This window comes from Athene noctua, chromosome 1 (genome assembly GCF_965140245.1).
Source record: "Athene noctua chromosome 1, bAthNoc1.hap1.1, whole genome shotgun sequence".
In the NCBI taxonomy this organism is placed as follows: domain Eukaryota; kingdom Metazoa; phylum Chordata; class Aves; order Strigiformes; family Strigidae; genus Athene; species Athene noctua.
The window spans coordinates 139,826,014-139,846,091 of NC_134037.1; the positions used below are offsets into that span (position 1 = coordinate 139,826,014).

Genomic DNA, 20,078 nt, shown 5'->3' on the forward strand with positions numbered 1-20,078 from the left:
AGGGGAAAGATACCTGCGCTGTGCCTTGTCTCTGCTCCTTCTGCTGTTCTCCAGCACCACAGGACAGCTGTGTTAGCTTAACCTTCATAGTCTGGTCTTGCTGAACCACCTGTATTTCTACAGTACTCTCAGATGAGGAGCTCTGATTAAAAGTTAGTCTTTCACAGCCACGGTGTTTGCGATGGCTGGGTGCATGGCCTAGCTGCACCGGTACTAGTGGGTATGTTCTCTGCTTTGCAGTCTCAGGCATGGTTGGAGTTAAGGTCAGCCCTCTCCAAGTCATAAATGCCATTTAGCCTGAGGACATCTTGGGAGATATCAAAAACACTACTAATAATGTTTCTGACACTGGCATTGGAGGCGTTGCGCTGTTTTCCAAGAATGGCAGTGCTGGATGCTGGGTGACAGCAAATAATAACAGCATTCTCTGTTTCAAAAATATCACAGTGTAAGAGAGAAAATATTCCCACTGCTGTGCAAGTAAGAGGGTGACCAGCATGTGCCTCTTCATCCAGTCCCTATATGGTTCCATTTCCATAGTGTCAGGACTCCTTCCTACATAATCAAAGTAACAATAAAATGTTTCTGGCAATGAGAAATAAAGCAATAACGAAGAATGGGAGCACAGACTGGATTCCCCCTGAACAGGGTGCTGGAAGGAGAGAGATGGAGCTGATGGCACACACCTGCCCCATCAGAGCGAAGTCCTTTCCAGGGGAAGGTCCTCTGAGCGCACATGCTCTCAGATGGCGGAGGGCAGGGATGGAGATGGGCTGAGTGGAGTCCACGGCAGAGATACTACCTTTCAGTCTTTTCTAGTGGTTTAAATTTTATGGCATTGTTGTCAGGAAGCTTCTTTGCTCTTTGGCGTGTTTTAGGGATTCCTCCGGTTATTTGCTCCTGTTACGACACTGGTGTGCGGTAGTCACACACTGCGCTATTTTGGGGTCATGTGGTGTGGCTCTAATTTAGCCATGGGCCCAGTACACTCTGAGGAGAGCCTTGTCCCAGAGGCCAGATGCACTGCCACCAGGTGACAAAGCTGTTGTCTCGCTGGCTGGGGGGTAAGAAGGGCATGAAGTTTCTTGCTGGGTCTGGAACAAAACCAAAAAAAGGACTGATTTCTGAGTTATTTTCCAAGCTCTGTTGCTTGACTCCAGGAGAACAAAACAGTTGTATGTTGAGCCTTTGCGAACAAATAGGAGTAGAAATATATCTATCCGTTGAAGTGCTCATCAGCCCCTCAAACTGCCCAGGCAGCCTCAGCTTTACAGTGCTAATGGCTCAGCTCCTCAGCCTGGGCAGGTGTTTCCCCTGCCTGCCCTTCTCCCTGCCACTCTCCTGCTGTCTCTGTGCCACTCCTGTGGCCTTGGGTCTGCCAGCCTCTCACCCAAGATCTTACTCATGCAGCCTGAGCGCTTCTCTCACCAGTGTTGTGACAGATGACTTATCCTGGCAAGCCCTTAGATGTGGGCAAGAAACATGCCTGTCTGGAGACTGTGGACATTGTGCTTCGAGGAGCCTTGTTGCGTCCTTGGCCACAGCCCTCCTTTCCCTCCCGGCAATGCCGTCCTACAGCCCGAGCTCTGCTGTCCTAATACTGCACAGCCCTCACATGAATATGCAGCCCTGTCGTAGCATTTGAGACAGGAAAAAAAGTCTGTTCTGCAGGGAGTCTGGAATAAGTAGAACTGCAGTGAGCAGGGAGAGACACACCGGTTTCATTGAGAACAGGAGGCTGGATCTGAGATGAAACTTGTTGCTTTGGCTCAAACAGGTTTTGCCTGGCACCAGAGTCTTCACAGGGCTTCGTATTTGCTTAGTTCAGGAGATTTGCATTCACACTTTAGGTTTGGTTATGGAAATTTATGTTCCTCCTAGCGACTGGCTACGTGATGGGAACTAAGAGGGTAAGGTATGACTCCTACATAGGGTAAAAATAATATAAATGAAGTCAGTATTAATGCCCCAGGAACAAATGATCCTACCACAGGGGAAAGGGAGGGAAGTGTAACAGGAGACTTACCTGACTTGTGAGCTCTCCAGTGACCCGGAACTCAGAAAGAATCATACAAAAAAGCTGAAAATGGGTCAGTTTAGTAGGGAGGGTTGTAACAGAGCAGAGTGGGAGTGTTGGGTCAGAGTCAGGCTGAACATGAACTGGATGGGAATTAGAGGGGAGGGACATGTCCTGTCCATGCCTCAGCAATGCAGAGTGAGAAGAGGAAGGGAGCTGAACAACAGATTGCATCAAGAGGCAGGTCCCTCTGTGGACGTCTGTGTTCACGAGGCCTGCAGGTGTAGGACAGAGATAATGTAATCTACCTGTCCTTGGACCCAGCGAGCATACCGAAATCTAGCTTTGTGCTGTTAGAGAATGCCTGAGGGGCTCTTAGAGCTGCTAGCAGTCCTGGAAGGTTTCCTGGGCAATGGGCGAGATCTGCAGGCAAGCTTGGGACTTATCTTCAAAAGCAGCTCAGCCAGATCAGGTCTGCTTCTGTACCTAAAAGAGCCTAGACTAAATCAACACGTTATTTGTAAGTGCCTCAGACTTAACAAGGATATGAATAACAGCCAGCATATATTTGTCAAGAACAAATCTTATGGAGCCAACCTAATTTCACTTTATGCCAGCCTTTTGGGTAAGGGAGAAGCATTGGTTGTCATATCACTCCACTTCAGAAGGGCTTTTAATGTTGCTTTGTCCAGTACTGTCAGAAAGAAGCAGCGTCTAAACGGGCCACTGGGGTGATGGGGTCAAACTTGTCTGGAAAGAGAAATGTGGCACTGGATGGGGGTGAAGAGGTGTTTAGCAGGTGCTTGTCCTGAACTGGAGCTTGTCGGGTGTGGAAAAGAGAAGTTTGGTGTTGAAACTTGCAGATAGAAAGAGTGGAGAGGCTGGAAGTGTTCTTGAAGGTAAAATAGAGATTTACAGAGATGGGCTGGGAAACAGCCTGAGAAGAAGCAAGACACTGTAAAGTGCTTGTGCAAGGGTAGTCGCAAGTACAAAATCAAGTGGAAGGGGAACAACTGAGTCAGGAGGTGCCACTGTGAGCCAGCAGCCAAATCCGAGCTCACGTCATGCCCTTGCAATGAATGAGACAGACATCATCCTGAAGATATTAATGAGGAGTGCAGCCATCCTTGTGCTCTCTCTGCCCAGCTGTGTCCAGCTCTGAGCACTCAACTCCAGAAGAAGCCGAGAGGAGTTGGAAAGCACGGAAAGTGACTGGTGGTCTGAGAAATGTCACGCAAGTTGAAAGACTATGAGAACTGGGACTGTTTAATTTAGAAAGACACGGGTGTAGAGAAGGTCTAAGCCTTGAGCTATGTAAAGGGTAATAAAACTTCTGTGTCTGCAGGGTCTCAAGGAAGCAACAGAGGCAATTCAGATTAGACAGGAGGGAAAATTTCCTCCTGGACTGGTCCTCAGGAGTAGCATGGGTGAACTCTGTCAACAGCAGAGGACAGCTTAGACACACTGTTCAAAAATTCACTGAAGATATCAGATGTATTGGCTCTTTTAGAACAGGATTGGGTCAGATGAGGTCTTGGGAACTCTTCCTCTCCTGTTGTTATGCCCTGGCCAGGCAAAAGCATTCGCCATGTGAGTTGCACTTCAGCTGGGTGGCCTCTGTCCTGCATGGTCGTCTGCTGCCAATGTGTGATGGGGTAGCATGCAAAGCAACTACAGATGGAGCAAAAACACCAAATGCGTACATACACATGCCACTTTCAGAGCTTTCCTGTGGCCACCTGATCTGGGCTCTTTGCTCACAACGAATATCTGGGACAGGGACAGTGCTCACCTGCTGTCTGTCTCCTGTGCTAGTAATTAGATGCAATCCAGGCTTCCCTGCAAGGAGAGCCCTGTCCCCATGGGGGAAGAAGCAAGGCAGCACAGATTAAGGAAGCTAATTAGAAGGGAAGGGAGCATTGGTACTGAAGCCCCAACAGTAAACCTAGATAAGGGAGCAGTATTTAATTATATACAGTTAAAACACTGCATCTCAGCCCCCTGAGAACTGGCAGTCTTGGAAAGCCCCCACAAAGGTGCTAATGAACAGATCTGAAGGCAGCAGTGGGCTAAGGGCTGTGCTTATTACACTTCACCTGGGAAACACATCTGAAGAGAAGAGCTAGGCCAATTCCCTTGGAATCCACCAGCTCCTTTATTTCTGTGTGGTGTCCTCCCTCTCCCAGAGCAGGTAATGGGAACCCAAAGCTCTGTCACTGAAAGGTGGATTGCTCTGGTTTTCCGTGCAGCTGGTCGCAGACCATTGTAGACACCTATGCAAGGAGAGGCTATCCTGAAAACATAGGGGAAATTGGAGAGGGTTGTAAATACTTGGCCTGAGAAAGAGAAACAGTCTTTGTGTCCTTCCCTCCCAATGCACAGAAGACAAAGCTCCTGCCCCTGTGCCTGCCAGACAGGGGCCTTCTGGTATCTTTAAGGAGCACCACGCTGAGATTTCCCTTTGCTCCACAATCCCTCCAAGTTACCTTAGGTTATTTTCCCACAGACCACCAGTCACTTCCCGTGCTTTCCCCAGCTTGCTCTAGCCACTAAAGCAACTACTTCCCCTCCCTGCTCCTCTGCCACAGTACATATGTAGCCACTGACCTCTGATCCTTTAGCCTGCCCCCTCCAAGCCAGGAGGGCAGTTTGACTTCACTGTAAGGTGCCTACCTTGAGTTTAAATAATCACTGTTGCACTCTGTGCCAGCTGAGCCAGCAAGCTTTGTGGACTGCAGCAGTAGCTTTTATCCCATAGCTCCTTCTGGGTGTTAATGTGGTAAAACCATGACGAGGGAAAGCTTGAACGGATTCATAGCATCTGGCAGAGTAGAACTGCAGAACCAGCCTGAAGTTTTCCAAAATTCTTGCTCCTCAGCAACTTCAGGCCCTTAAGGAAGGCTTTAGTTCCGCCTTGGATGCCAAAGGAGGTGGCCCCTGTTTTACTTTGTAAATATAAAGTGACAGAGGTCTTCTACCTCCTGAAGGCAGCAACTTTGAAAAGTGCAAGCAAAACGATAGCGCTCCTTTTCCTGCATCCTCATCTCCTGGTATTCTTGTTTTGCCTGGTCTTTGCCCAGAATTTCTTCTAGGCCCAGGCACAGAATCCACAGGTCACATCTGTGATGCTGTCACAAACAGCTTCTGTGGTGATTCGAATGCTTAAAGTGTTTCAGGGCCTGAAAGTGATGCCAGTGCCATAGAGGTTTATTTTATTTGCCTGAGCCTTTCTGGTGATGTTTTCCTCTGTTGTGCCAAGAGCTAAAGCCTCAGAGGGTTCTTCACTCATTGTGTTTTAGGTGAAAATTAAATTTTGTGTTGAATCCCGGAGCTCCAAGAGTTGGGGTTTTAAGAAAAATGCTGACTAGCATCTAGAGTGCCCTGTCTGGCCCTCGGTGTGCCAGGGGAGAATTTGCTGTGCTTTGGGGGGGTGAATTGCTCTCTGTTGTCAATCCTGCAGACCTGGAAGGGAATGTGTGAAGCTTAAGTTGCTTCTCAATTCAAGTCTTCCTAGACCTAGTATGAATGAGCAGGTTGGTCTCTTGCAAATATACGAACAGATTTCTACAAAGCACTTGCTAACGAACCAAAACAGTAGTTTGTCCTTTCAGTGATTTGTGGGGAGTCAGTAGAAGACTCAACCTGGGGAGCTCATTACACTGCTGAAATAGTGCATTTTTAGTGGAGACGCTGGGAAGCTGTTCGATGCTGGGCAAGAGGCTTGGCAGCGCTGGGAGGAAACCTATGAGAGGAGGCGTCTGTCTCCTCCATGGGCGTGAGCACGGGGCTGGCTTGCAACAGCAGGGCAAGGCAGCCAGGCCACACAGGAGGCGCCGATTCCTACCCCCTGCGGCTGGCCTACAAGCACGCTGATATCAGGCTGGGGTTGCAGGTGCAACGTGGAGAAGAGGAGAGCGGAGTCTAGCACCGGTGAGAAGGGAGAGCCACAGCAGCCTGCTTGGACACTTAGGCACGCACATGGAATAAACAGAGACCTTCTAGAAAACACAGTCAGGCTTTCAGGACTTAAAACCCAGGCACTTAATCCTATACCTCAAAGAGAGTGTGGCACTGCTAGGCCACTGCTCTGCTTCATGGGCACAGCACATTTGTTGCCTTCAGCTATTGCACAGCTCAGCTACCTACAAAGCTCATTCATACCACTGCCCTTTCCTCTTGGTGTGGGTAGATGGACTTACTCACGCAGCAGCTGTAGCCATCTCCAAAAGGGATGGATATACCTAAAGGTTGCATATGCCTATGCCTCAGCAACCAGAATATGTGAAAGACTGACCAGGGAAGCGCATCTATGGGGATGGGGCGGGATAAGGTAAAAGAGAGGTGAATGCATGATGAGAATTGGAGAAGGACGAGCGGAAGGAAAAATGAAGGAGGGGCCAAAATCACAGTGGTTCATATGAGTGCTTCCTCTCAGCTGCTGGTGAGCACTTCCAGAGCTGCAACGTGGTCAGGGTCATGTGCAGAGGCCCCTAGTGCCATCAAAGCTTAGAGCAAGGTTGCACTGCTCAAGTTTGCAACAGCTACTTGGAAAAAGCCGTTTGGCTCTTTCTACAGACTGAGTTTGACATCCATGTCTTAAATGCACTGAGCTGATATTGCACAAGTTTCAGCTTCAGTGTGCTTGCAGGGAGAGCCCTGGCTTGGCACTGGACAGCAAAGGTAAAAGCAATGAGGACAAGAGAATTCTTCTAGCTTTGCCAAGAAAAATCACTGTGAATGACAAAGGTAGAACTAAATTGGTCTGAATTTTCCTGCTATTGGTCAGCATTTTGGTGCCAAGGTAGTCACACTCTGTGTGAATGGGTACATGCATGTGAGAGAGGGAAAGAGAAAAGGTAATACGAAGAGCTTCATATTTAATATTACGTTAATCCCTTCCCTCCCAGCTAGAGCAGAGGTTTAAAATTTGTTTGCTGCACGTAAGGGGAAATGTACTGATCTATGCGAACATCATTTAATTAGGGAAGAAAGCTTTACTTTTCAGGAAAGTTGCAACTGAATAAATTAGTTTGGAAGTCTGAAGACATCAGCTGAAGTTTGGGGTTGTGGGGCTTTTAAAAAAATTATTTCTTTGCAGAAAATTCAAGTTGCATTTTGGACCAAACTTTCCTTTATTAACTCTGGAAACTTAAGCAGGGGATGGATTTCAGGCCAAGTGTTTTGAAAAGCCCTGCTAACAGCAACTGTAGCAGAAGGTGAAGGAACAACACTTCAGCATCTCAACTTCTCTGTGAAAGCCAGGTACTTTTGAAAAGGTACTTTCAATCAAATCAAGTCAGGGAATGTGTGCAACAGCTCTTTGCAAGTCGGGATTTGCTTCTAGCACCCTAGTTATGTGGCAGAAAATCCTGCAAAGGAGCAGGTGGGAGTCGCAAAGCCACGTGCCAGCTTTGGACCCAGAGCTCAGCATGATGGTGATCTCCACCAGCAACCACGGGGCGTAGGTTGTCGTGTCTGCCCTCCAGTCCTTGCTGGGGTAGAGCGCCCTTTCATTTGTGGCATGAGTTTTTATTCATTTATCTTCTTTTGAGCTTAGGCACATGCAGTAATTAGAGGAAAACTGGTGAGCTCGGCTAACACATTTGATCATGGGTAGCTTTAGGCTTGCATTTGGGTCACTAAAAATTAAGTAAAATGATGTTTCTTTTGCACTAGTTTTTGTGAACGGCCTTGATTTGACAGCAGTTATCTTCCCCACGTGACTGCACTAATGACTTTGAACACAGAAAGTACAGTGTGTCATGAACACAATAGAGTGGTTTGAAGCTACTGTATGAAAAGGGGAGGCTGAGACAGGCTAGTTTTTGACAAGCTTGTAACAAACCTGGGACTAACTGGCTGAGTTTAAACCCTTGGGAGGCTGGAAGCCAAAACATGTTCTGACCCATGAGGGGAAGCCCTGCCTGCATGGACATCCTCCTGAGGGGGGGGGGGGGCCGTGCTGCAGGGTGAGCAAAGTGGGTCTGGAGACGTCAGCACAAGCATTGCTCTCTCCTGCTCCTCCCTTGGCTTCCCCATCAGTCCCATTACAAAAGAGGTCATGCAGCCCCAGCGCTTACAAGTGAGGCGGAACCAGTGTGAGGATTTCTCTTCAGGTTTTGCCAGGAGAGGCAAAACCCAGGAGGGTCAAACGCTCCCAGGAAGACCCAGCTCAAATCTTCTGAGGACCTCCTCCGCCTGCTGGTATGTCCAAGCAGCCCAAATGATCTTGACATTCAAACAAAGTTTTCTTCATTGCTCTGCGGGATCTCTTTGCTGGCTGCAGGCAGATTTTGGTCAAGATGAAGGCCATTGATTTTAAAACATAAATGATAGGCTTTAGAGAAAGGCTTCATCTCACAGCTGGTCTAAACTACAAATACTACATAGCTATGTATGTCAAAGCTACTAGAGATGGCCTGTAAAGGTCATTTGGCTTACCTCCCTGTGTGACAGAGGTTGTACAGGCTTGTTGCTTGTCATTCCTACAAGAACTGGACCTGGGGAAATGTTTGATTGAGGGTTTCACCTCAGAAGTACCTCACTGCGTTTTCTTCTCTCAGTGAAAATGAGGAAAATGGGAAATTCTATAGAAGTGTACCCGTTTTTCATTTAAAAAGCTGGAGGAGGGGAAACCATATAGATTTTTAGAGAGGTTTGGCTTGTTTTTTAGAAAAAACACCTGGGACAAGATAAAATGTCAGCCTTGCCTACTTCAGTCCTTGATGACAGAAATCCACATGGCAATGCTAATGCAGAGTGATCTGCAGAGATTTACTGCGCTGAGAAGGCCCAGGGCCATGATCCTGCTGTAGAGGTGCGGTCCCACTGGCTGAGGTTCAGTTCTGAGGGAGGTGGAGGTTTGTTTGCCTACTGTGACAGTGGAAATGGCTCACTTCTCTTGAGCTGCAGAGCAAAATTACCTTCAATTTCTTCTTCTGTCGCTCTGTGCCCTGTAGCAGTGCTCTCAAAAGGTGGTTGCTATGCAGGCATAAATAAAATTCAGCATTCACGGGGACTACACATACCTGGAGCCATAACAGAAACCTTAATGAGTTAAATCAGAGCTTTTATTAGCTAATTTCTCATTGTCAACCAGTTTCTCGCATCTCTGTAGATAACTGATGTGGTGGAGAATAGTTCTTGCCTTCTGGAAGCTGGCTACCTTTTGAAATGCTCCCATCAGAGATACATTTTTCAGGCTTGTACTTCTTGCTTCTCGTGATCTTGTCAATGCGAGCTTTCTTGGCACTAACTCCACTGAGTGGAGGAAGGAGAATGTATTGGCAGGGAATGAGAGCCAGGTTTGTCTTTGTGCTGTGGATGTGGGCACTGAGGCCTCAGGAGCAGCTCCCGTTGGGTGAAGGAAGAATAATTCCCCTTTCTGCCAGAAGAGTTGCAAGGGTGGCTGCAGCCTGGTAGAGGGAAGCCAGCTCAGCCACAGCTGTGGCTAAAAATGGCTTGAAGCGGGAGGGTTAAGCATCTGGCCACTCCTGCTGTTGGTAAGGCTCCACAGCTGCTCTTTCAGCAAAGGAGCTTTTTTCAAATCTCAAAGCTACTGGCTGCAAAGGCAGCACATTTTTAAAGTCTAGAGGAGTATAAAAGACTGCAGATAAACCTGAAGAGTCTTCCCCAGTAGCTAAACCCCTGGGTTATATCTGTTGAAATTGTTGAGAGAAGATCCAACAAATATTTGTATCACTTGGATTTCTGCTGGGGATGCTGCATACTCACCAGAAAGAGTGCACGTGGCTCTTGCCTGTCAGCTGGGGATTGTAACTGGCTGGGCAGCAACTGCATGAGTCTGCATGCAAATATTGTTGCTCTGTTTTGGGGTTTGGTCCTTTTCCTTTCCAACCTTGTGGCTGGACACATCTAGCAGATGTGCATTCCTTTTCAGATCTGTCCATCCCCATTTCCTATCTGGTGTTTGAGAGCACCATGTGTTGGGTTGTGGCATGCAGGCAGGGAGCAATGCGGACCGGTGGTCAGAGGCAACCAGGCTTCTGAGGCATGGAGAATGAAGACTGACAGCAAAGTGGCTCTGGAGCACATGAGGAAGCTGGGAAGGGTCAGTAGGCATCAAGGTCTCTCCTCACCACACCTAGTCCTCTTCTGGGGCTGGAAAACCCCTTCTTCCCACAGAGACCTCTTGTCTTTCCTCATGTTGTCCCCGTTTCCACCCCAGCCTCTCCTCTGTCCCACTACTCCAGTTTCCTCTGCTTTTCTTCTGAGTGTCCTGGGCTCAGTGGAAGAAGGCTTGTACCGTGCCTCAAATCAGGCAGGCTTGAGTCATCCTGCCCCAAAATGTGGCGTGGGTACCTACACGGGCATAATGCTGCTCCTGGTTTGGCCTTGTGGTAGTGCATGTGTGTGCAGTCTGCTGCTGCCCGGAGGATGAGCTCCTGCTGCAAACACATTGGCACTGGTTAGATAAGCCAAATATGCCCTGTGATGCAGCCCACATAGTAACTACCAGCAAAAGCTGTTGGGGTTTGTATTTCAGACTGCAGTTCTCAAGCATTTTCGTACTTGCCATCACTGCAAAGAGCTTTGTTGTGTCTGATGGTTGTTTCCACCCTGTGAACTCGACATTTGCTGTAGTGTAGCTGACATTACTGCTGCTTTGGCACTGACTGAGACCAAAATTTGGTTGGTTAGTGGTTTTGTGACCATGGCCTGCTGAGATACAGCATGAGTTACGGAAAAAGAACAAAAACAAAAACAAAAGAGAGTTTGTATTTAAAAAGAAAGAGTTCTCGTGGTTTTGTCCCCACATATGGCAGGGACATATGCGGAAATGAATTTGCTGCTGTTTGCCAAGTAACAGTAAGCAGGTTGAGACACTGCGTTAGCTCTCACAAAAGGAAACATGATTTTTCTTTCATAATCTCTGTCATTTTAATTCAGGTGTTCACTGCTGTTTTCTTGAAACTGAGTTGCAAGTAATGAATTGGGGGTGGGCGGGAACTGCCATGGAAAAGAAACAGGCTACCCCAGAGGCACGTGGGTTCATCTGCCTGTCAGACCGCTTTATGAGATGTCCTGTGCAGAGGCTGATCTCTTGGTGAGGACCAAGCCCTGGGAGCTCCAGCTCAAGGGTTATGTGTGTTGGCAAGCTCACTGGACTGCTTTGAGATTAGTGTTCGGGTGAGCTGTTAAAGGCTTACACGCTGCAGACAAAGAACGCCAGCTCTTTGCTTTTGAGCATGAGACCATCTCCATGGTGGAGTGCATGTACACAGCAGTGTCTTGGAGAGACACACAGTATCACAGGGCCAAAGCTGTTGATTCTTCAGGGACTACAAATCTGTTCTTCCCCTGGAATGAAAACCTGCAATGGTGGTTTTCAACCCTGTGTGCCTGTGAGCATACATCCCTGTTCTGTGTGCCCTCCCAACCACACAGCCAAGCCAGAAACAGCGACTCTTCCAGGATTACAACAAACATGAAAACTGAGAGGTAGGCAACAGTTTGCAAGCCAAAGGAGAAGGGAGGACAGAGTTGACATCTGTGGTGTTAGGTTAGTGAATGCGGAGCTAAAAGCAGAGGAGGGCAACAAGAAAACACCGCTGTCCCAGCTAGGCTCCAGTTTGTTAGTCCCTGGGTAGCGAAGAAGGACCTTGTCTCCTGCTGACGCAGAAGTCCCGGACATAACTTATACAACCAATGTGATCAAGTTAATGCCACTTTATTAAGGGATACACAGCAATTTAAAGACTCGCACAAAGCACACGCGCAGCTGCTTGATTGCTAATAGGCTAAGGCCGCTTGTCCACGCACCCTTTTGCCCTCTATGATTGGTCCCGGTGGTGTGGTGTCCACACGCCATTCTCCTGCTGGGCAAACATCCTGTTTTCAGCAATCCATCTTCCTTATCTTTTTGCTACGCACCTTTCTCAATCCCTTGGCCTTCCAGGTGTTCTTCACAACAGCTACAGCCTGTTGTTACAGTGAGGCCACTCGGTCTGGATTGCTCATAACAGGTCTGTTGTTTTCCAGCCATTCCACAAATAGCTTACTGTTCCATTTAAGGTGATGAATCGATTCGGTAAGAGATGAATCCCCTTGTGTTCTAGCTGGTCCTCACAGATTAGAGGGGCTAGGGGCAGCTGGACCTATCTCTTAATAGGTAGGTATGCCAACTGGGGCCGTGACTATAGGCCTGGCACTGGATGCACGAACAGCCCATGTGCTGTAGGGCCGGTTGCATTCAAGAGAAGCAGTCAGGTTCCTGAACAGTATAGTTTATTTTGATGCAACATCTACAGATTCGCTAAGATTGCCTGCAATAAATCCACAAACTGCAGGTTGGCTATATAGCACTACACAACAAGAAAAACAACTGCAATCACACACACTTAATTCCCGGGTAATCACTCGCTGTAACCAAGGACTCAAATCTTACCAAGAGGCATCCCTTTGGGGGGGGGGGGGGGGAGGAGCACGTCGATATGTCCCTCTGAGACCAGACACAAACTCGGGATTAGTATTTATTTATTATTTTAATATTAACGACACAGTAGTCCTTGGTGCGGGGGGTGCGCTGGGTTTTGTGGGAAAAGGGGGAGGATGAGAGAGAAGGTGGGCAGGCTCCTGCAAAAACCGCCCTTGAGAGAAGGGAGAAAAGTGAAAGAACGGGACTGCTTGGCCTCCACCTTGCTTCACGTTCCTCCTTGGTGCCACAACAAACAAAAATCACGGGACCTCCGTCCCGTCCTGTGTTCTGGGCACCCTGTCTCAAGGAAATGTGTGTTTTACAGATTTTTCTCCATTTTGCTTTTTCTCAGGCTTGCAGCACTAACCAAACCTACCAAAAATCTCCTCTTGTGAGGAAATGCTGTGGTGACAAGCAAAGACAGGAGCGGCCACCTGTATTGCTCTGTGGGTGTCCATCAGCTGGAAGGGCCGGGATAGGTTTTGTGAGACTTCATCCGAGGGGGAAAAATGATTCCTCAAAGAGAGAGTTGCCTTGTTGAACGCAGAGCTCTTCAAGGGAAACTGTGCTGTTACCGAAGAGGATTTCAGGTACTCGTGTGAAATGGCTCCATTCCTACACCCCGACACGAGCACATGGCTACTCTGCGCTGATACCCAGCTGGGTGAAGGCTCCTTGGGAACGCCGGATCTCTGCGGAGACTTACGCAGCCCGACTGCCCTGGCAGCTGCTCTCCCGCATGGCGGCAGCTGGTCACGAAGGCAAGCGTGTTGTCTGGTGAAAGGCGGCCATCAGTTTTCCACTCCTGTTTTTGGAGTGTTTTCTTTCGGGGCCGCCTAAAGACTAGACTACACGTGACTCACGGCAGCTGTGTTACTCCATACTCTGTCGGCTATAAGTAAGTGGGAAGGGAGGATGAGAACATTGCCCCGTACAACACAGCAGTTCAAGAATCTCAAGTTCCTGATCCTCCTGCAGCAGAGAAGGCCTGGTCGGGGGAGGGGGAGCTGCCGGCTTCCAGCTGCCCTCCTGGCGCTTCCCTCTGGGCTGCGGGTGCCGAATCGCTCACGGGGGGGGGCTGTCTGCAGATTTTCCTCCCGTACGGTGTGGCCGCAGCCGCCACTGCTGCGCCACAGCAATCCTCCTCTCCCCGCAGCCCGGCCAGGAGCGGGGCCGCGGGCGCCTCCTGCAACGGGAGGAGCGAGAGCTGCGCTGCAATCGCCCCGCCGCCAGCACGGACGGCCCCGCAGGGCGCCGCCTCCTTCTCTTCACGGTGACAAGCGCCTTTAGCGGTGACGCTCCGGTGGCGGCGGGGGAAGGTTTGCCCCCGAGCGTACCAACGTGCTCCGAACCCGGTGCTCCAAGTACCGCTCCCCGGTCCCGGCGCAGGCAGCGGCGGGGCGGGGCTCGAGGCGGGCTCACCGCGGGGGGCCGCTCCCGCCAGGCGCCCCCGGCCGGCCGAGACGGCGGCGGGGCGGGCGGGAGCTGCTCCTCGCCCGGGAGGTGCGGGTGCGGCTCGGCGCCGCGGAGGTGAGGGGGCAGCCGGCGCTCACCCGGGGCGGGCCGGGCCCGTGGGGAACGCGGCCTCGTTCGCTTCGCGTCCCGGAGCCGGGCGGCCGCGGCGTGGGGTTGTGCCGTCGGCTGCGTGGGGCCCCGCGGGCCCGGCCTCGGTCACGGAGGGACCCTGAGGACCGTCTGGTCCTGTCCCTGCTGCGGGCAGGGACAGCTGCCTCGGTCGGGCCGGGTCCCCTCGCCACCCCCGGCGAGCCGCGGCCCGCGCTACCCTCCTCCCCGCGGAGGGGCGAGCGGGTGTGCGAGGCTGCTCCGGGCGCTCACCCGAAACACCTTCCCGCTTGGGTTTGGTTTCTGTTTGTCCCCTGAGGCGGACCGCGTCTCAGGAAAAGCCTTCTTCGGCACAGAGGCGGAGCTGGGCCAGCTGAGGAAACTCAAGTCTGGAGAGCGACTGGTTTTGCTGCTTAAAAACCACCCCCCACTCGCAGTTTCTAGAAATAAAGGTGCGTCGCTGACTCCTCTCCTCGGGTCATCCCCTCCGGTCTGCTCACGGGCGTGTGTGCAGAGACGGGAAGCCCCAGTTCGAGTCCTGTTTGTAAAATTAATGCTTGGTTTGTTTATTTACGAACATCTGTGGTTCTGATGGTCAGGCATCAATTCTGAAGGGTCTTTCATTCAGATAAGTATTCAGTGCTTTTCTGGTGCTGCGCATGGCTTTAAAACCGTTTGAACTAGTTAGCTTGCCTGCGTGTCTTCTGCTGGCACCGTGCATCTATTTGTGTAACACCAGCACCTACAAAAAAACCCACCCAAACCTCAACAAAAAACCCCACCTCACCTTGAAACAGAAGTTTAGTTCTGGACCCCTTGTGTGCATTCTGGCAGTGAGTCAATTTTCTTTGAGGCGCAGTGGATCCAGATGTGTATCCCATGTCACTTAACTGTTCAGTATGCAGATACCTTGTAATCTCAGCTAGTCGAGTCACGTTCTCTGTCAGTGTTGGAATAAGAATTTCAAGTTAGGTGGATTGATACCTGCCTGCTGGTGGGATTTTATCTGTGAGGTCACAGATGGCCTTCAGCTTTGAGGATCAAATTTAACCACGATTCTAAAATTTAAAATGAGATTTTGAAATACTTTTATTTTTTTCTCCCTTGACCAGCTTCAAGGTTCTGAAGTGAATTAGCCTCTGTAGTCCTCACGCCTCTCTTGTCGTATGTAGCCTAAGAGGACTACCCACAGGTCTAAGTTTAGGTGTGTGTTGGAGACTTTGCAGGATTGAAGGTGGGTTGGTGAATAGCAAGGAGAGATTTCCTTTATAAAAAATAAACTCGTGGCTTTTATTCTGAGCTCTGTCAGGGATTCAAGTTTGTGTCTGTCTTTCAGTCCTGGAAGGTGTCTCACAACTCTAATCCTGGACCGAATGCTTTCTGGGGAGGATGGCTGGTCCTGTGTCCCTGGGAATGGCTCTCAGAGCTGGTCTGGTTTTCAAGGGCTGCAGACTTCAATCCCTGCACAGTTTAATCTTGCTTCTACGGAGCTTCCAATCAGAGGGATGCATGGGTCTCTGCGGGTGATGTATGTGGGTGCTGAGCACTCGGATGTGTCTGTGATGTCTGCCACTGCTGCGGTTCCTCGATTTGCATGTTAATGCAATCTGAACACAGTCCGTGTTAACAGGTGTTCTGAATCCATACCAAATCAAATGCTGAGACTGAACTCCTTAACCTGAAACTGCTTTTTCCTCCAGGGAAAATGCTGCATGAGATTAAAAGCCTTGTCGTTGATGAACCAAAGTATTGGCTGGATGTTCTCTATATTTGGAACACATTCATGGGTCTGAGGGAAAAAAAATGAGATGTCTCAAGAAAACCATTTGCCTCTCAAGAGAAAATCACAAGAAGAGACAAATACTGCAACTAAAAGGCAGAAAACAGAACAGACTATGTCTGAGCAATGTCAAGCGGAAGCTGCAGAGAGGTATATGTTGCCAGAGAGAAAGATTGATCAAGACTGCTGGACTGAAAGTAAGACTTCCTTAGAAGACCCTTCCAAAAGCAGTGGAAAGAAGCCTGTTGTGAAGGAGAAGCTTAGTTTCAGAGTTTCTTGTCGTTGTAGTGGAGCAGTTGCCAAAATACTTCAGTCACAGGTATGCTAAAGTATCTGTGTTTCAAAAGCATTTGGCAAAGGTGAAGGGAGGTCTGTAGTTTGTCATTTCAACTGTGTGTTGTGTGTTTTAGAATAAGAAACAGATTTAGCCTTTTCCTGTATTTTCTCAAAAAAAGCCCTTAACCTGCATTTCCCTTAAACAAGTGGAAATACAAGGGCTACTGTTAATTTCTGGGCACTATACCCTGAATACTTTCAAATCGATGTCTTTTATTGAGCCTAAGTACAGGTAAGAGGTTGAGGTGGCTGGGCCTGTAGGGTCTGAGGGGGTGATGTGATAGTAGCTTACAGCTATTTAAAGGGTCATTGCAAGGGTAATGGAGGCAGACTCCTCTCAGTTGTGGCAGAGAGTGGAAAAGAAAGCACAAAACCAAAACTTGGCAGCTTCGGTGGGCTCTCCTTGGGTATTGGGGAGAATTTGTTCTCCAGGAGGGAGGTGCAGCCCTGGGATGTGTCCTGCAGTAGGGGTTAGATCTTGGTTCTTGGGAGAGAGTGGTGGTGTAGAGACCTCCAGGCACCCCTTCTATCCAGCCCTCTTCCCATCTATAATACCCTTCTACTGTGAGGAAAATAAAAAAAACCCAACCCTGTGTAACTGCAATTTATGTAGATTTCTCTTACTTGAAGTTAACAGTAGTTTAACTAGATTTTTTTTTTTTCCCCCCTTACTCAAGCTAGTACCCTGAGAAGGTGGGACACGTGAGCCTGCCAATGTTTGCTTAAATTCGTGCTGTGCATTTGAACTCTCATGCTGTGAAGGCAGTCTGAGCTGGATGCCACAAAAGCATTAAAATTGCGAGCTGCAGTTGTGCATTCACAGATTTTCTCTTGGGTAATCCAGTTTACAGACATCGGAAATATTTTGTGCGTCACAGGTATTTATAAAACAGCGACAGGTTTTGTTGTAACTTGGGCAGGACTTGAACTTCAGCCACACTGCTGATGAGTGACAGTCATTTTGTCCTGTGGTGTTTGCTCTCTGCCCCTCGCTCGCTCGCTGTGCCCTGTTGTACTACTTCTGGTGTTTGTATGAGTTGTTCTGGGGGTAGAGAGAGGCTCTTTCTTTTTTTCCCAGGTGTTTCTGAGGATTGTGCAGTCAAAGGCTATGATTTGTAGTTTTCTTAATTCTGATAATTTTGCTGCCTGTGACTGTTCTTCCCCCTTGCAGGAGATCGGAAGAGCCGTTGGCATAGCGCTCGTGAAGCAGTTTGGGTGGCAGGCTGATCTGCGGGACCCCGATCTAGAGGTAGTGGTGCTTGTCTGCCAGATGGCGTGTTGATGCTTCCAGAATTGCCCCGATCTCTTTTGTTTTGTCCTCTGCTCCCTTTGCACTCAGGACTGTGGCCTCTTCTTGGTTTTTTTGGTGCTGAATTTAGCTAGAAATCATCTGATAGTGCTGAGCAAAGCTTTTTTGGTTGACACTCTGTGTGCGCCTTTGAGAGCACTGAAATACCAGAATGGCCAGTGTTGGCCTGTACGTCGGGAAGGATCCTTACAGGAGATGTCTCAGCATCTGCTGGATTCTGTGTTGGAAATGGCGATCACCTGAGCCAGTGGGCAGCTTGTTTAGCCTCTGTGGGGGAAGAGAGCGAGTAGGAAGGTTACGTCCTTAATGAACTGGACTTGTGCATGCTGTTCATGGAAGAGCCTCCTCCTAGACCCTGACCCTGGCAAGGAGCTTGATGCAAGCTGTCTGGAGACCTTGGAAAAGACGCGTTGCTCTTGACAAGCCATTTCTCCATCCCTGTGCTTCGTATATGGAAGCTGCTCTCTGCACTGATGCTGGGAGGTCTGAGGCTGTCTTTAAAAACTCTGAGTTCATGTACGGGCTCTGGTTTTCCCAGGCTGTTCATTAAGTACAGCTTTGTTAAGCCTCAAGTGGGGCTCTTGTCCAGATTTTTGCTCTGAAACCATTCAGGTCCTGAGGACTGGGATATTGCACAAGCGTTGTTTTTCTTTTGGCTTCCTGGGGAGGGATTGCAGTCATGCAAGACCTGTTGGGGAGCTCAGTCATATTTAGGGATGCGCCTATGGGACAGGAGGACAATTTATTTGAGCTGCCTGTATTTCTGGAAGGATTACACACATTTGCCTTCCATCTGAAATGCCACTTAGTGGTGCTCATGGGGTTTTTTAATTGGTTTTGCGTTTGGATTTTTTTTAAAAAGGAGGGGGCTATCTGAATAACTGAGTGCTGGTATAATCTTCTCCTGCTTAGAGGAAAAGGTTTTATAATTAAAAATATTCATTCAGTGTTACAAAAATTGGTTCTGTAAAGATTCAGGAGCTTGTTGGTGGATTCTTGGCTGACAAAATTCCCCTCCCAGCTTGGTTAAACAGTAAATCCTCTTTAAAGTGGCATTCAGATTATCTAGTGTGATTTCTTCCCACTGATCATAGTTGTCTAAAGCATATATTTTTGTTGTTAAAAGCTAGGATCAGATTATCTTAATGACATTTACTCAGTGGTAGGGATTCCTCTTTTCAGGTAGGCATTCTCCTCACCAGATTTGTCTTGGTAGTGTCAGAACAGGCATCATTTCTAAATAGTCGTGCTGTCCACTGTGAGTAATTATTTTCTGGTTTAATATTCAGTGGACTGCCACATTAGTCTTGTGGTCTGTCTGGAGCTTATCTGAGCATGCAGGCCAGACTTTGTGGTTAAGTTGTGGATAAAAGCGGACTGGTTTCTATCTGTCTGTCTGCAGATCTGTCCAGTTCATTTCTTCTTTCATATTACGTGGGCTTTTCTTGTGGTTGTACCATTGTTTTAAAGGGTGATGTTTTGTTTTTTTTCCTGTTTGCAGGCTTCCATTAGCAAACAGAGAGTCTATCAGAACAGCAGGACTGCGGTCAACAATTGCATGGGCCCTGGCATCTCTGGCTGAAATCAGTGTAAGTGGATATTCATGGCAAAGAAATAGAGTCTTGGTTGAAGGGGGTGTTGCTGCTCGTCAGGGTTGGAGCCGGACGCTTTGAGGAAGTACGGTGATTTTAATGCCCTTTGCTCTGATGCATGTGTACAGGGGTTTTGCCTTATCTGTGATCAGAGTGTGCTGTCACCTGCTGTTCAACCAGATACTTGCTGTAATCCCAGGTTCTTCTCAGAAGAGGTGTTACTCCTTGTCCAGATATCAGTCTACTTTGCATGATTTTTTTTCACTGGCCAGGCTTCAAACCTTCTTTTGAGTTGTTTTCCCAAGGGAAACCAGAAGCAAGCGCGATCTGTTCCACGGATTAATTCGGTACCAATATCCATCTGCAGTCTGCTCCTAACTTTTTTCCTCTAAATGTCACCTCAAGGCTGGATGCATAGTGGTTAGTGAAACTAGGAATGCTTCTTTCTGTATTCTCTTCCAAGCAAGTTTGGCCTGGTAAACCGGTGATGATTGTTACTCTGAATTCACGGTCATGTGTAGGTGATGTGTACATCCCTGAGTAAGCTTGTCCTGGGGGAGGAGTCTGTCTTGCCTGGGATGCAATAACCCCTTTATGTTTGTAGGCGGGTGCCTTTGTGCTGGATCCCGTGTGTGGGCTAGGAACGATACTGCTGGAAGCTGCCAAAGAGTGGCCTGTGAGTATCACAGTGGCAACAGGCAGGCCCTTTGCAAGACGGCTTGTAGTTGCATCAAGAGAAATCTGTGCCACAGTTACACCAGACTCCATTACTGAACAAGTAATTGGTGTCTTTGTCACCGGTCAGAAGCTGTTGTTTGTGCTCGTCTTGAGAAAGACTGCAGGTAACTTGTCCTTCCATTTGTAGATGAAATTGTTACAAGCTCGTCCTGCAAGTGTGGATCCAAGGATGTTCCAGGAAACGTCTCCAGCTAGAGTTCTGGCATAGAAACACAGCAGGGTTTAGGTGGGAAGGGACGGCTGGAGGCCTTTAGTCCTGTCATCTGCTGGGAGTAGGGCTAACCCCAAAGCTGGGCCAGGTTGCT

The 20,078-nt window shown here is 48.7% G+C and overlaps 1 protein-coding gene across 1 annotated transcript; it reads left to right on the forward strand.

Annotated features, from left to right (window-relative positions):
- The first annotated feature begins 13,194 nt into the window (after window positions 1-13,194).
- On the forward strand, window positions 13,195-19,981 carry LOC141957990 (U6 snRNA (guanine-N(2))-methyltransferase THUMPD2-like). Its single transcript, XM_074900357.1, is given in 11 exon segments — window positions 13,195-13,232; window positions 13,572-13,819; window positions 13,900-13,985; window positions 14,338-14,470; window positions 15,719-15,809; window positions 15,811-16,117; window positions 17,306-17,389; window positions 18,570-18,625; window positions 18,945-19,032; window positions 19,640-19,711; window positions 19,901-19,981. Coding segments are annotated over 11 exon segments (1,284 nt in total).
- The last annotated feature ends 97 nt before the right edge of the window (window positions 19,982-20,078 follow it).